Here is a 13,955-nt window from a genome sequence, read left to right as displayed (position 1 = left end):
CCACTGTTACTATTGAAGGCAGGCTATCAGTTTCATTGCTCCTTTGAAGGTAAAATGTCTTTTATTGTCCAGTTTCTTTTTAGATTTTTTGGCTCAGGTTTTTAGCAGTTTTATTATAATGTGTCTAGGTGTATTTTATTTGTATTTTTCCTGGTGTGTATAAAGCTTTTTTGATTTGTGACTTGATGGTTTTCATCAGTTTGGGAAAAGTATCAGCCAATTTCTCGTCAAATATTGCTTCTACTCCATTCTCTTTTTCCTCTCCTTCTGGAACTTTGATTACTTATATATGAGACCTTTTCACCATCTTCCATATGTCTCTTACACTCTTTTCTGTATTCTCTATTCTTTTGTCTCTCAATGCTTAAGCCTGGTTTTTTTTTTTTTTTCTGATTTATCTTTTTTTCATTAATTCTTTCCTTCAGTTGTTAAACCCATCCACTGAGTTCTTAATCAATTCTTATGTTATTCATTTCTAGAATTTCTATCTCATTCTTTAGCAAGCCTCTCAAAATTATCAATTTTGTCTTTAATTCTTCTAACACACTAATCATAAATATACCTTAAATCTAAGACTGGTAACTCAAATAGCTGTATCTCCATGGGTGTTGTCAATTCTATTGTCAATTTTCCCTCTTGGCTTTCAGTTGCATTTTGTCTTTTCATATGCCTAGTTATTTTTTTGTTGAATGCTGAATACCGTATATAAAAATTATACAGACAAGCTGAGGCCATGGATGATGTTATTCAGAAAGGATTTACCTTTGTAGATAGGCTAGGGACACTAGGAATTCCAGATCACCTTAATCTAATCCAGAATTGAGAAGATTAAAAAGCTGGGCTTCAGTCTTTATAAAGACAAGTCTACTTCTGTTTCACTCTTACTCCTATGATTTAGGCCCTCAGGAACCCAACCCAAAACCTAGAGTGTTTCCCTGGGTCCTCCACCTTGGTAGACTCTAAATCCAATTTTTGGTCCTCCTTGACATAAATATTTTGAAAATTTTATTCAGCTTCTCAGCTGTCACTTCCAGAATCAGCAATGACCTCATGGGCAAGGCAGCCTCAAACTTCAGACTCACCTCTTAGAACTTTATCTGCCAGAACTTGGTCTAATCCGCAATGTCCTTATAGCTCTTCAACATCTTCTAGCTTCTCTAGTTATCAACGATATACTTGATTTGAAACGATCCAGTCCAATACTGGTAGAAGAAGTTTTATATCTTGCTCATTATTTCACATTTTAAGATACTTTTTTTTTCGTCACCAAAAGCTCATTATAAACTTACTGAGCTGTTTAAATGATTCCATTCTATGAATATACCATAACATATCTTAACCATCACTCCTCACTTTAACATGTATATTGTTTTCAAGTCTTTAGTATTGCAAATACCATTGTGATGAACATCTTTGGGCATTTTACTCTTCTATGTATCAGATTATTTCCTTAGGATAGATTTCCCCAATGTGAAATCGTCAGGTCCATCTAGAACTGCAAAATTACCATTTAATGACTATTCATCAGTGACTTCAAATAAGTAAGACTATTAAATTTTTAAAGCTAGATATTTGATTCTCTGTACAACCATATCCTGAACTTTTGAAAAACAACCCTATATAGAAGCCTAGCAAATAAAGACAAGCTAAATCAACAAAAATATTTGATGCATGAATATTTTTAACAGTGTTTTAGAAATTGTTCCTCCTATCAAGTGTTTCAAGCCGAAAGGGAATGACACAGCCAAGAAAAAGATTCTATCTCAGAAGACCACTATATTCTAAGCGCAAGAGAGTCAAGAAGTCATAAAACAAATACAAACAGTCCCCAGTGTGTGTTACATTCCAAAACGTCATTTGTAAGTCAGCTGTTTATAATTCAGAATATATTTTTACAGAATATATAAAAAATTTTTTAAATGGTTCTTGGGTTAGTCCACGGAAGGAGGTAGGGGAGACTGACACTGAAACTAAGAGATCAAGATCTAGCAAAGACTATAAGAGGTATATATGATAAAGAGTTTTTATTTTCAGGGAAAATTGAACATGTTTTACATAAATAAAGAACCAGAAGAGAAAAAGAGATAAATGAAACACTGAGGTTTCTGGCAAGACAATAGGAAATGGGATCTACAACACAGCTAGGAACACTGAACACGTCCCTACACTTCTTTCCTCTAAAACAAAGAAAGTGGGTGAGGACAGGTTCAGAGACAAATCCAGAGATATGGAGATAGTAAGCTAAAGTTATAGCTGATGGTTTTGATTTTTCTCAACATATCCATTCAACAAATATACGTCAGGTACTGGGACACAGAAATGAAAAGACAACATCCCTGAATCTGAATCAAGCAATAAACAATTTTTTAAAAAATCAACAGGAAAAAATAGCAGGTTCTATGCAGACATTAAAATAGAGTAATTAGAAAATGCTAGATGACTACTTTAGAATAGTGAATAGAGAAATGTTTTCTGAAATGCCTTTAGGTTAAGAGTTGAAATTACAGGAAGGAGTCAGCCACGTAGACTCAGCAGAAGAATAGCCCAAACAGAAGGAACAACTAACCCAATCCCTAAAGTAGAAACAGGTTTGGATTTGTCTGAGAAACAGAAAGGTCAGTGAGACTAAAATGCAGAGAGCAAGGTGATTGAGACAGAGATGTGGAGTAGGCAGGGAATTAACAAGGAGACATTAAGATGAAGCCTAAAATATAACCTTTTAAGTTTCAATTAAAATTTAAAAAGGCCAAGTGTTTTAATATATTGATAAGATTGTATCAAACAGCATATCAAAATGTCCTGTTTCAGTCACTGGTAAATTTCCTAACCTCTAAGCCTCAGTTCTTCTTTCTGTAAAAAGAGATAATACCTACCTCATAATAAAAGGTTTATGAAAGGACAGCACAGTTTCCAATAAAGTAGGCATTCTGTAAGTGTTAGTTCCTCTCCCCATTTCCATACAACTTGACCAGGCTTATATGCAAGGTAGGTGGGAATCATCTATTGAAGACAATGGCAGACCTCACATCACCCTTTGATGACTCCCAGAAACAGATACCATTTTTCCTACCATCCAGGCCACAGCTACCTTCCCAGTTCTGCATGGTCTCTGACAAATTGGTAGCCAAAGAATAGAGAAAAGGCCACCCAAGGATAGGGTGACCAACAATCTACAAAAGCTACAGTATCCATGCCTTTAAAGGTCCAAACCAAGCAGAGTTCCCAATAAAAGTATTTACATTCATATCCAGGGCTACACATACCAACCCACATATTCTACCTATTTAAAAGCAAATGTATTAACATCATGGAATTCACATTAAAATGCCTAATATCTCTGGAAAAGATATACTTTTCAATAACAAAAACTAAACTAAAATTGCTCTGATCTTACATACACTGCCCAACCCATAATATGCAATCAGTAAATGCCATTAATGCTAATGAACTGAAAAATGTCACCTCTCATAACACACCAGATTTACACTATGAGTAAAAAAGTCTCCAAAACCTTGATTAATTTGCATTTTCAAACTAGTACCATGTATGTTACAGGAATATTACCAATCTATCCTTAGAATGTGACCTCGTAAAAGATCATTTGTAGATTAAATGTCTGCTTTTCCCAAGAACTTTTTGAGATGAATCATCACATGACCATGGGTCAGCACTCCACTAATGACTCTGAATCTTTAATAGTAACATAGACCATAACAAAAATATATAGGTAGACCTATTCTTTTACAGTAAAGTCTTCTTGAAAAAAAAAAAAGGGTCCTAAATATTTATAATCTCTAGGAAAAACGTTCCAAAAAGGCTCTGTGAATAATTCAAGTCAATAGTTAACAAATATCAAAGGCCAACACAACATGCCATTACTATTTAGTAAATTTTAAATTGGCAGTCATAGTTACCTGAAGCACAAATAAGCACTCTGCGCTTTAAAAAATTCACCAAAAATTTTTGAAAGACAAAATATTTTCCTGCTTAGTCTGTCCTCCATTTGGCCAACTTTATTTTGCTTTCCAAATCTTGCAATAGCAAAAACTGGCTGCCTTTTGTTTATTTCTGCGATACATTTACAGCATCACTCAGAACAATGTCAAAAAGAAAATGTGCATAGCTCTGGGAAACCAACAATATCCTTGTACAGCTGCCATATACTCCATCCATAATAGTTTTCTCACTAGGCTAGCTCCTCTCTTTGCTTCTGCCAAGGCTCAACGGTCAATATAAAAAATGTGGAAAGTGCGAGATCACAATAAAGAGGAATAAAATTATGCTTGGAAATTGCTAAATTTTTAAAAAGAGAAAACAAGCTATAAAGAACTGTGCCTAAGCGTAATTCTATTCCAAACACAATCTTTTCTAACACTAAGGAACCTGCATTTCTAATTAGACAGAAAACTATAAGCATATAGGACTATGAATAACTAAATACTTTTATCTGTATAGACCTTGACATAACCATGGAAGCATTTTTCATCTCAAACTTTTTCGTACATTAAAACATGATTAAAATAAGCACTATGCAAATAAATAAAAGTAAGCACTATGCTCAAAAACAAGTATTCAGTATGTTGAGCTACACATAAAATAAGTAGAGTTTGATTAGTTTTAAAAGAATCAATATTGCTCAAGGCAACAGGAGGTTAAATGGAAAGGACAGCAGAATAGGAGTCTGGAGCCCTGGATTCTACTCTGGTGAATGACATCAACTGGCTACATGACCTTAGTTAGGCAAGTTACTCATCTCTCTGTGGCTTAATTTCTGCCTCTATAAATGAAAGATCAATTAATTTCTAAAGTCTCTAAAGACTTTACGTTTCTAGTCTTCTTAAACCTTCAAGTTTTAGAAACTCATCAACTCAGAAACTCAAAGAGGTTTAACAGTTTTACAAGTGTAGATACACAGTGAAGCTTTTGAATGAAAACTCTTGATTTTTCTCCAAAGAGAAATCAAAAAGCTATACTGTTTTTAAAGCAACATATCATCACTAGATAATGGCCCCAATAAAAAAGCCTTTTACTTCTAATTACTATTCTACATTATTGATTTTATTTATAGAAACTCCATTCAGGGACCTGAACTGTAATTGCTACCTAACACTTCTCAAATACCACCTAACACTATGCCACTTGTAACTAATTACCAATCTCATTACTTTCACATATCACATTAATTGGAGGAAAAAATACAGCCAATACAATGTATGAAATTAAATAAATGACATGTGCTGACATATTAATCATGCAGTTTTTATACATGGATTCTATTTTTAAAAGGGCAAAATAATTCCTAGACTGCCTAGACGTATCAGTGAAATATCAAACCAAACAGCATGAACTAGAGATTAAATGATTTCAGCATTACTTTTGGATGTATGACCCTAGTTAAGAAATGACTGTAAATCAGGATACTGCAGATGTGCCTGCTTGGTCTAAAGTCCCTCCCCATTCCCAGTCCCCTTTCTTGTCTCCTCAGGATTAAATAATAGTTTCCCTAATGATTTCCACAGAGCTATCCCAGAGCCCTTTGTATACCTTCAGTTATAGCGCCAGATTCTAAGTGTGAGTGTGCTGGGTCATCTTTAATGCCTTACCACCTGGTATATGGTTTGTGTTCAATTAAAATGTGTGGAAAGGTGCCAACATAATTTTTACCTAAGTTAACTAGGAATGAGCTATCATATTTAAAATTAGTGAACTAAACAGACTGAGTAGAAGCAGATTTTTTGGGGGGTCATGTGCCAATATATATTTTTAAAACTTTAATATATAATTCCTTTAACTCAGCACGTTCCATTTCCAGAAGTTTATTCTAAAGAAATATTTAGAAATTGAACAATGAATAGTCACTGAAGTATAGTTTCTAATATCAAAAAAAATCTAGATTATCAATTTAAATGTATTATATATACATATTATAAACTCTTAAACAGCCCTTAAAAAAGAATTCAAGAAGACCTATAAGTGGTATTAACATGGAAAATCTCCATAATACAGCAAATTTAACAAAGAAAAAATTATAAAACCAATTTTATTAAAAATCTGGCTTTTGCTTAAAAATGTATAATTTTATGTGTGTATTATTCTCAAAATTTAAGAACATAATAACTAAAATCTTAAACAAAAATAGGATATTCTATTGCAATTTCTTTAAAAAAATCTGTCAAGTTTATCTAAAATAAAAGCAACTAACAGTGTGGAGCCTTGCTCCCTCAAGTGTGAGAGCCACCTGCATTGACTTTACCTGGGAGCCGGTCAGGAATGCAGAATCTCAGGCCCCACTCCAGATCTACTCAGACTGTACATGATATGAATTCATGTTGAAGTCTGAGAAGCACTGGTTTATAAGAAATCACTTAGCAAAGTCTAAATACCTGTTCAAGATCCACATAAAAAACAGAAGTATTAGCTGGGTGACTTAGGCATGTTATTTACTCTCTCTGAATCTCAGTTTCATTCTCATAAGAAACATTATTTGAGATTTCTGATGTGAAACTGTAAACTGCTCTACAATAAAAGGAATGATTAGAACTTAGTTACTAGTCTTAGTAAATAATAAAAAGTCAACAACTTGATCAAACTGATAAATCTTTCAAGGGCAATGCTGTCCATCCAATCTTCTCAGAGTCATTTAGGAAAAAGGAGGATAAGGACTGGAGGAATGGACCCCAAACTGTAGACAGTAGTTACCTCTGGAGAGGGTGGTCGTTTGGAAATATGAGAGTAAAAGCAAACTTTTATATTTTGTTCTGTACATTTTATGGTTCATGAATTGTTTTTTACAGAGTGCTACACAATATACTGCTGTTCAAAGTAGGTCTAAGAAAGAATGAGGCAGGAATTAGGATCCCACCCCACTCACTGAAGTACCAACGAGTTGACCTCATTTTCAGACTTCTCCGTGACTGATCCCAGAGCCAGAGGGAAGGCAGCAGTCAGTGGTGGTTATGAGAAGGTGCCCAGGCACCTACTAAGCAATAAGCAAGACTCACCATCCATCCCAATAGCTACCAAGAGAAGACCCAGAGTTATTACTGATTTCTTCTGAAGGAACCGTGGGAGCTTCTATGGTAGAAGTACTGCATCTCCCCAAGGCTTGAATCCCCAGGGGTTGTGTGTGTACCACCAAAGCCATCATCAGCACCCTTTTTCCTTCCTCCTTTTGGGACCTGCTGCAGGAAGGAACATTATGGGGACAGAGCTGAGGCTGGCTTCTAGTGTTCCTGGTTGACTACTCCCACCTATTTCCTTCCAGCACAAACTGTACTAATCATGAAAATATTTCGCAATGACTTTTAACAAACCTAATGTAGATCAGAACTAACAATTTCATTAGAAAATGTGATTGAAGTTTAGAGACAGTTTTCAAACTAATACTCAGTCCATTTTTCTTTTAATGCTCTAGGTTAGTTATTAGAGAAATAATTTTTCATTGTATAAATGTTATTGTATATTTGAATATAGAATGAACTGCTGAAAACAAAGAGTCAGGGACCAATCTGCTGATGACTTATCAGGTTCATCATATGTATACTGTTGACTAACAACACATTAAAGACAGGTTTTACTATATGAAGAGTCACTGAAAACTTCAACCAAAGCCACAAATTGAACAGAGCAGATTATCTTCTTCCTTGACCTAATGCTACTTTCATTCTATATACCTTTCAAAATTTTTACCATGCTCAACTGAGCTCACGTTTCATAAGGAATTATAAAGAATTTTGGGGGAATTCTTAATAGGCATAAAAACAACACTTTGGGGGAATTCTTAATAGGCATAAAAACAACACTTCGTGTTTTATAATGACCAGGTATATTACCTTTATAACCAAAAAGGGTAAATTAGTTTTATAACTGTCACTTCAATTAAGCACTAAAAATAAAGATTCCCTACTGATCCTCCTAATTAATCATATAGAAAATGAGGGAATATGTTTTGATCCCACTTTACTTTGTTAAATGTCTGCACTTTACTAAGCAAGCACTACGTATTGGGCACTGGAAGTAAAATTAAGACAAAGCCTTGGTCCTGAGTAGCTCTAGTCCGGGGAGAGAGATGAAATAAAAAATAAAAAGCTACCATAGATAACTTAAATTAAGAATGAGAAAATAATGTGTACAGAGTCTAAGATCACCATGCAAAGTAACCAGTACACATAATTTGAAGAGACACAAAACTCTTAACTTAAAGTAGATAACACTGAATGGTACTAGTTAAACACTATCTTAATATCATTCAAGAGAATGTCTACTTTGATTGTGTGAATGGCAGGGTATGTGAGTATGTGTATTATGCTATTGTGTACCTACAAACGTCATTTTCCAGGTACTGTATAGAGAAAATAACTAAACCTCAGGAGAGGGTAATCCCGGATTCCAAATCTCTCCACTATTAACTGAGTTACAAAAACTCTCTGAGCCCATCTTCAACTATAAAACAAGGATGACATTACCAAAGGGCTATTGCAAAAAAAATGTCAGTTTAATGCAGTTAGTATTCTCACCCCATACCTTTTCCTTTAAGTAATTTCTTTGGGACACACAAAGCAATTTAACAAATATTAACACAGCACTTACTATTGTGTAAAGCCTTAAGACTGGACACTGCAGGAGATAAGGAGATTATAGTTGCTGTCCTCATGGAGTTTACAATCTTGAGAGGTTAAGGTAAATACAGAAGAAATGTGCACAAAATGTTTAAACTTAAGAAATCCCTTAACATTTGTACATACTTATGTAGTAACTTATCACTATAATGTAATCTCTTGGAATATAAGAATTTACACCTAGTACTATGCTTGGGATATAGTAAGCATGGAAACATAGGAAAAAAGGTAAGGGAGGGAGGAAGTAGTCCAATGAAATATACTGATTCATAAATTCTATTGAGTACCTCTTCGTTTCAAAATATAGGAAGTTAACTAGAGGTCTTTGGGTGGAGGGGCAGTGCAAATGGGAGAAGGTAGGGTAGCAAAAGGAAGGATCATCTTTTGAAAACACTTTTTTTGAACTCTTGGGAAAGAGTTCAAAAAACTTTAAGGGAAAGTATTTTCCAATAAATTATAGCCCATTAAAAAAAAATCAACACCTTAATATTTTAGTGATGTAAGTTAAAAATAAAAACATAGTATAGGCCTAAAATACTGCCAGCATGATGCTCTACTTCAAAAGTGAGCAAACTACAGCCTGCAGCCTTTTTTTGTACACCTGCAAGCTAAGAATGGCTTCTGCATTTTTAAATCATTGTAAAAACATCAACAAAGAATGTGGGACTGAGTATGTGGCCAGCAAAGCCCAAAATATTTACTATCTGTACCTTGACAAAAAAGTTTGCCACCTCCTACTCTACTTCATAATGGAATTTTGAGTCTCTCACTAAACTAAATATCTTACTTCTTCTATATTTACATTTAAGGCCATTTATATGACTTCTCTCTCTGTTGCCCTATGCAGTTGTCTCTTTACTTACTAGACGCTTTCTTCTCATATAAGTATTTACACAAATATTAATTACAAGATACTGGGATGGTTAAAAAAAAAAACTAGAGGCTGAGCATGTTATTTAACAAAAAGCATTCTAGCACAAGCATTTTACCAACAATGAGTTTAAGTTCCACTGGATTAGTAAACTGAGCCTATGAATGGATTAGTAAATGGGCCTATGTTAACCAAAACCCATGACTTATACCAATTTCTCCATGTGTAAGCATGCAATATTGCGGGATCAGTGCTAAATCAATAAATTGATTGATAATAGGCTGGGATAATGTTCATCTAGCTTCGATGACAAGGATAAAACAGGTAAAAGATGGTGGCTTATAACTAAATTCAATAAATGTGTGAAAATATTTGTGGACTTGACAATAAGTTCATCACTTAGACCAGGGATCCCCAAACACCGGGCCACAGACCGGTTCCATGGCCTGTCAGGAACTGGGCCACACAGAAGGACATGAGCGGTGGTCAAGCAAGTGAAGCTTCATCTATATTTGCAGCTGCTCCCCAGCACTAGCATGACAGCCTCAGCTCCATCTCAGATCATCAGGTATTAGATTCTCATAGAAGCACTGGTCTCTGATGCCAAAAAAGCTGGGGAGTGCTGACTTATACCACATGAAGTCAAAAAGGGTTAGTGACACATTTAAGACTTTCAACAATAAAAATAGTGAAAAAAATATTTATGCTCAAAACATCAAGAGTAAAACAGACTGTGCAATCTAACAACACTACGGAAGTATTCAGAAAATCTAGAAAACAGTATGAATCTATCAGAGTAATACATCAGAAATAAGTACTAAGTTTTCATTTCAGACCAACTAGTAATATGTGACATGAAGCACAGAGAGTACTAAAAATCATCTTCAAAGACAAGCAACACAATAATAAAAAATCATTCTCCCTATATGAGAATGGAAAAACTAGCCTACTTTCCTTGAAACTGTCAACACCTGAAAAACACTTCCACTCAAAACTTTGGGTCCTCTTTATTCTTCCCAAATAATTAAACACTCGGCAGAAAAAATAAAAATTCGATACACATATTTTAAAGAGATGAAGGAGTAAGATTTAAGGAGGGATATTATTTGGATTACCTTAGACTCAAAAGTTTGATGAAAAGTTTTTGTTCAAGAGAGATCTCTAATAAATACAATTTTGATATATTGCATACACATGTCTTATATGAGAAACTAATTAAAAATGCAAATATTTTTTTCTATTCCAGGAGAACCTTTCTGGTCCTAACTGTAAATCTCTAAAATGCAAATCTACAAACATGTTTTGAACACATTCAATATTTTGTAGAAGATACCAAAGCATTTAAAGTTTCCTTTACATGCCTAACTTTTTGTAATAGTTTTATTACAATTTCTAATAATGAAATGAGCACTACAATTTACTCAACCTATAAATACTTGTAACATTAATTACAATACCAATAATTTAACATGAAAAAAACCAGCCCTGAAAAAGTGGCTCTGAAACCACTGTTATGCACTACAGGAGAGTTAATTTACACACAGGACTTATTAAGCATTTATATAGCACATTTATATTTGCCAAGTGCTTCATAATCATTTTTATTAGCTGATTCTAATCCAAAACAATCCATGAAGAACTTTAGAGGAGAAACTTCAGACGAGAGAGTAATCAAAAAAAATTTTTTTTACTCTAGAGGAAATAACACCATTCTCTTTAATATGCTAGATCCTTCTAATCACTTTTCATCTGCAGTATGAATTTAGCGAAAATAAGTTATTAATACTGTGAAAAATATCAAGGAAATATTGTATTGAATTCTCTAGAACAAAAATCACTGGACTGCTTAAACACTTGTAAGTACTTGGGACTAACCAGTATATTTCATTACACAGACACACTGTAAGGAAGTAAAATTCACCCAAATGCCGAACTTAAAGTGGCTAAATATAAACGCGTTATTTTTCACACTTGCTAAAAAAACTTTTTTTAAAAAAGGGCTAATCAAAGAAGCTCGTCGAACAAGCTTCAAGTCAGGTCCTGGAATAAGGAGGCAGTTCCGCTACAAAAAGTAGAACCCAGCTAAAAGCAGTCAGTGTAAGGAGGAAGTCCTGGAAGAAGTCAGAATCTGCTGCTTAGCATACTCAGTCAATACATCTTTCAGAAGATAATGGTTCTAACCAGAACTTGTGGTTTAATCAATGCCTATCTGAGTACCAGCAAAGGATCATATCCAATGTTTTGGAGGATTTAAAAACTTGAGCCAATGCTAGATGTGGAGCAAAGTTCCTTCCTTGACCCATTTAAACATCTCTATTTCTTTTATCTTGGTGTTACATCTTAATGAGAAAAAAACTAAACCATTACCCAGAGCGCAGTTTGTCTGCGGAGTTGTCCTAACCCCAGGTCTCTTCATCAGAACCCATAAACATAATTCAGTTCACGAGTCAGAGCTCGACTCCTCAAACAGCTAACAGCCCTAGCCGGTAAATCAAACACTTTCTCATCCCCCGCCTCCTATCTCCCGGGGCCAATTCCGTGACCCACATCCCTATACCCTGCACAGAGCCCCAAACTCTGCTCCCCCATTACACTTCCGCCCTGGTGACTACCCAGTTAACCTTCACCCCAGCCCCCACCCCATCTTTGTCTCGCTACCCCAAACACACCACCTCAACGTTTGCCCACTCCCAACCGCCTCAGCCCTTCCCCCACCGCTGGCTCCCATCTTCCCGGTCTCTTCCCCACCCCCACGACCCCTACCCCCAGGCCTCGTCACCCCAGCTCTTCTCTCCAGCCTCCCATGACACGTCCCCTCCCCCAGCTTCCTCTGTCCCTTCCTTCCCCTCCCTCGGTCCCTCCGCCCACGCCCACCCCTGCTCCCGCGGGTCGTCCGCAGGCCTTTCACCTTGTCCATGAGCTTCCAGCACTTCTCCACCATCTTCTTGTCCACGGTCCCGGGCGGGTGGGGGCTGAGGTGGTGGTGGTGGTGATGGTGGTGCGGCTGGAAGGCGTCCTTCATGAGCCCGATCAGGCCGCTCGAGCCCGAGCCCCCGGAGCCGCCGCCGCCCCCAGGCCCAGAGCTCTTTTTCACGTTGCCGGCCATGGCCCAGGGAGTGTTGGGGGCCCAGCCGCGTACGCCGGCTCAACTCGGCTGCGAGCGAGGGAAAGGAGGGCGTGAGGGAGGGGCCTCACCCAGCCACCGCCACCGCCACCGGCTGTCCTGGCGGAGGGAGGGGCAGCTACGGGGAGGGGAGTGGGCGGCGCTGGGAGGGCGGCTCCGTGCGGGCGCGCCCCTTCAGAAAGCGCGAGCACGGGGGCGGGAGAAGCGTGCCAAGCTTAGGGAAGTGGGCCGCCCCGTCCGTACTTGGTAGCGACCCCTCCTGAGCGACCCCCACCAGAGCGACAAACCCCCGGAAAGCTGCGGCCAAGTTTCCGCACCGCCTCCCTGAGTCCCTACCCCCAGGGGCAGGCCAGGGTACGGCCATGCGGAACCTTCGCGCCTGCGCCCTCTGCCGGAGAAGCGGGGCGAGGGAGGGGCGGGGTCTAACCTGGAGTTTGCGCACTAGGCAGAAGCCGAGCTCTCCATATTCCTTGTGGGCTGTAGGCTGGCGCTCCGAGAGTGGGCCATTGAACTATTTGGGACAGGTAGCCATAGAGAACCTTAACATCAAGTCTTTTCCCCACTCCTGACAAATGAGGAAACTGAGCTTAAAGTTATTTGCTTCTTCATATTGTGAGAGAAAATGGAAAGTTACCTCCCTACCCCCTGGTTTTAAACTCTTACGAAGTCTGGACCAAGAACAGGAGTGTAAATGCTGCAGATTGTTCGAACCTGATTAGACCCCAGAAAGGCTTGAGACACTCAGGCCGTGAGCTCTTCTTTCAGGCCTTTTGACCTCTGAAAACAAAACACTTCTCCCTTTCTTTGCTTTCTGAACACTAGTTCCTTTTCTGGGAATTGAGTATGTACTTAAGATTCCCCTGCTCAGCGCATTGCACCGCAGGCCGACGCCACCAGCAGCAGGCCCTTACCACAGAAACTGTAAAACAGCTCTGACTGAGCCGCCTAGCCAGAGGAATATTCGAACAGAATGCAGTTCCCAGTCACTTCTACTTCTCTAATCTAAGAGTTCTGCTGGAAGAACTCTGAAAAAAGGAACTTCCCTCCCAAAGAAGGAAGTGCCCTGCCCTAATTTGCTAATTCTGAGCCTCAGCTTTGGGAGTTTGCAAGCCCTAGTGTGTCAATAAGCTCAGTTCCGCCTTAAATCTCCTGCTTGGCTCTTCCACAAAGCCCTTGACGGATTAGGGAATTAAGATTATCGAGTACTTCTGTAAGAGGGGAAGAAATATCTGGGAACTCAAAGGCCCTTCAAGCCAGACATCCTCCTGGTTTTGCAATTCAGTGGCCTTTAAGTCAACGTTATCATTTCCTATCAGTAGAATTTCCTTTAATCAGTTCCTAC

General features: G+C 37.8%; 1 protein-coding gene across 5 annotated transcripts in view; it reads right to left on the bottom strand.

The window, feature by feature from the left end:
* CBL (Cbl proto-oncogene) overlaps nucleotides 1-12,849 on the bottom strand; it is a 94,734-nt gene extending 81,885 nt beyond the window's left edge. For 2 of the 5 annotated variants that reach the window (XM_011384916.2, XM_023525841.1), the window contains exon 1: nucleotides 12,398-12,848. In XM_011384916.2, the coding sequence (XP_011383218.1) occupies nucleotides 12,398-12,595 (198 nt within the window). In that variant the 5' untranslated portion in view covers nucleotides 12,596-12,848. Of the gene's footprint in view, nucleotides 1-12,397 lie in introns of all 5 variants that reach the window. The other 3 variants (XM_023525842.1, XM_011384918.2, XM_023525843.1) reach the window with 3 other exon arrangements.
* Nucleotides 12,850-13,955: the final 1,106 nt, after the last annotated feature.

This window comes from Pteropus vampyrus, unplaced genomic scaffold (assembly GCF_000151845.1).
Source record: "Pteropus vampyrus isolate Shadow unplaced genomic scaffold, Pvam_2.0 Scaffold633, whole genome shotgun sequence".
NCBI classification, from domain to species: domain Eukaryota; kingdom Metazoa; phylum Chordata; class Mammalia; order Chiroptera; family Pteropodidae; genus Pteropus; species Pteropus vampyrus.
Note: the sequence above shows the minus strand (reverse complement) of the source record. Positions and strands in the feature narration are given on the sequence as shown.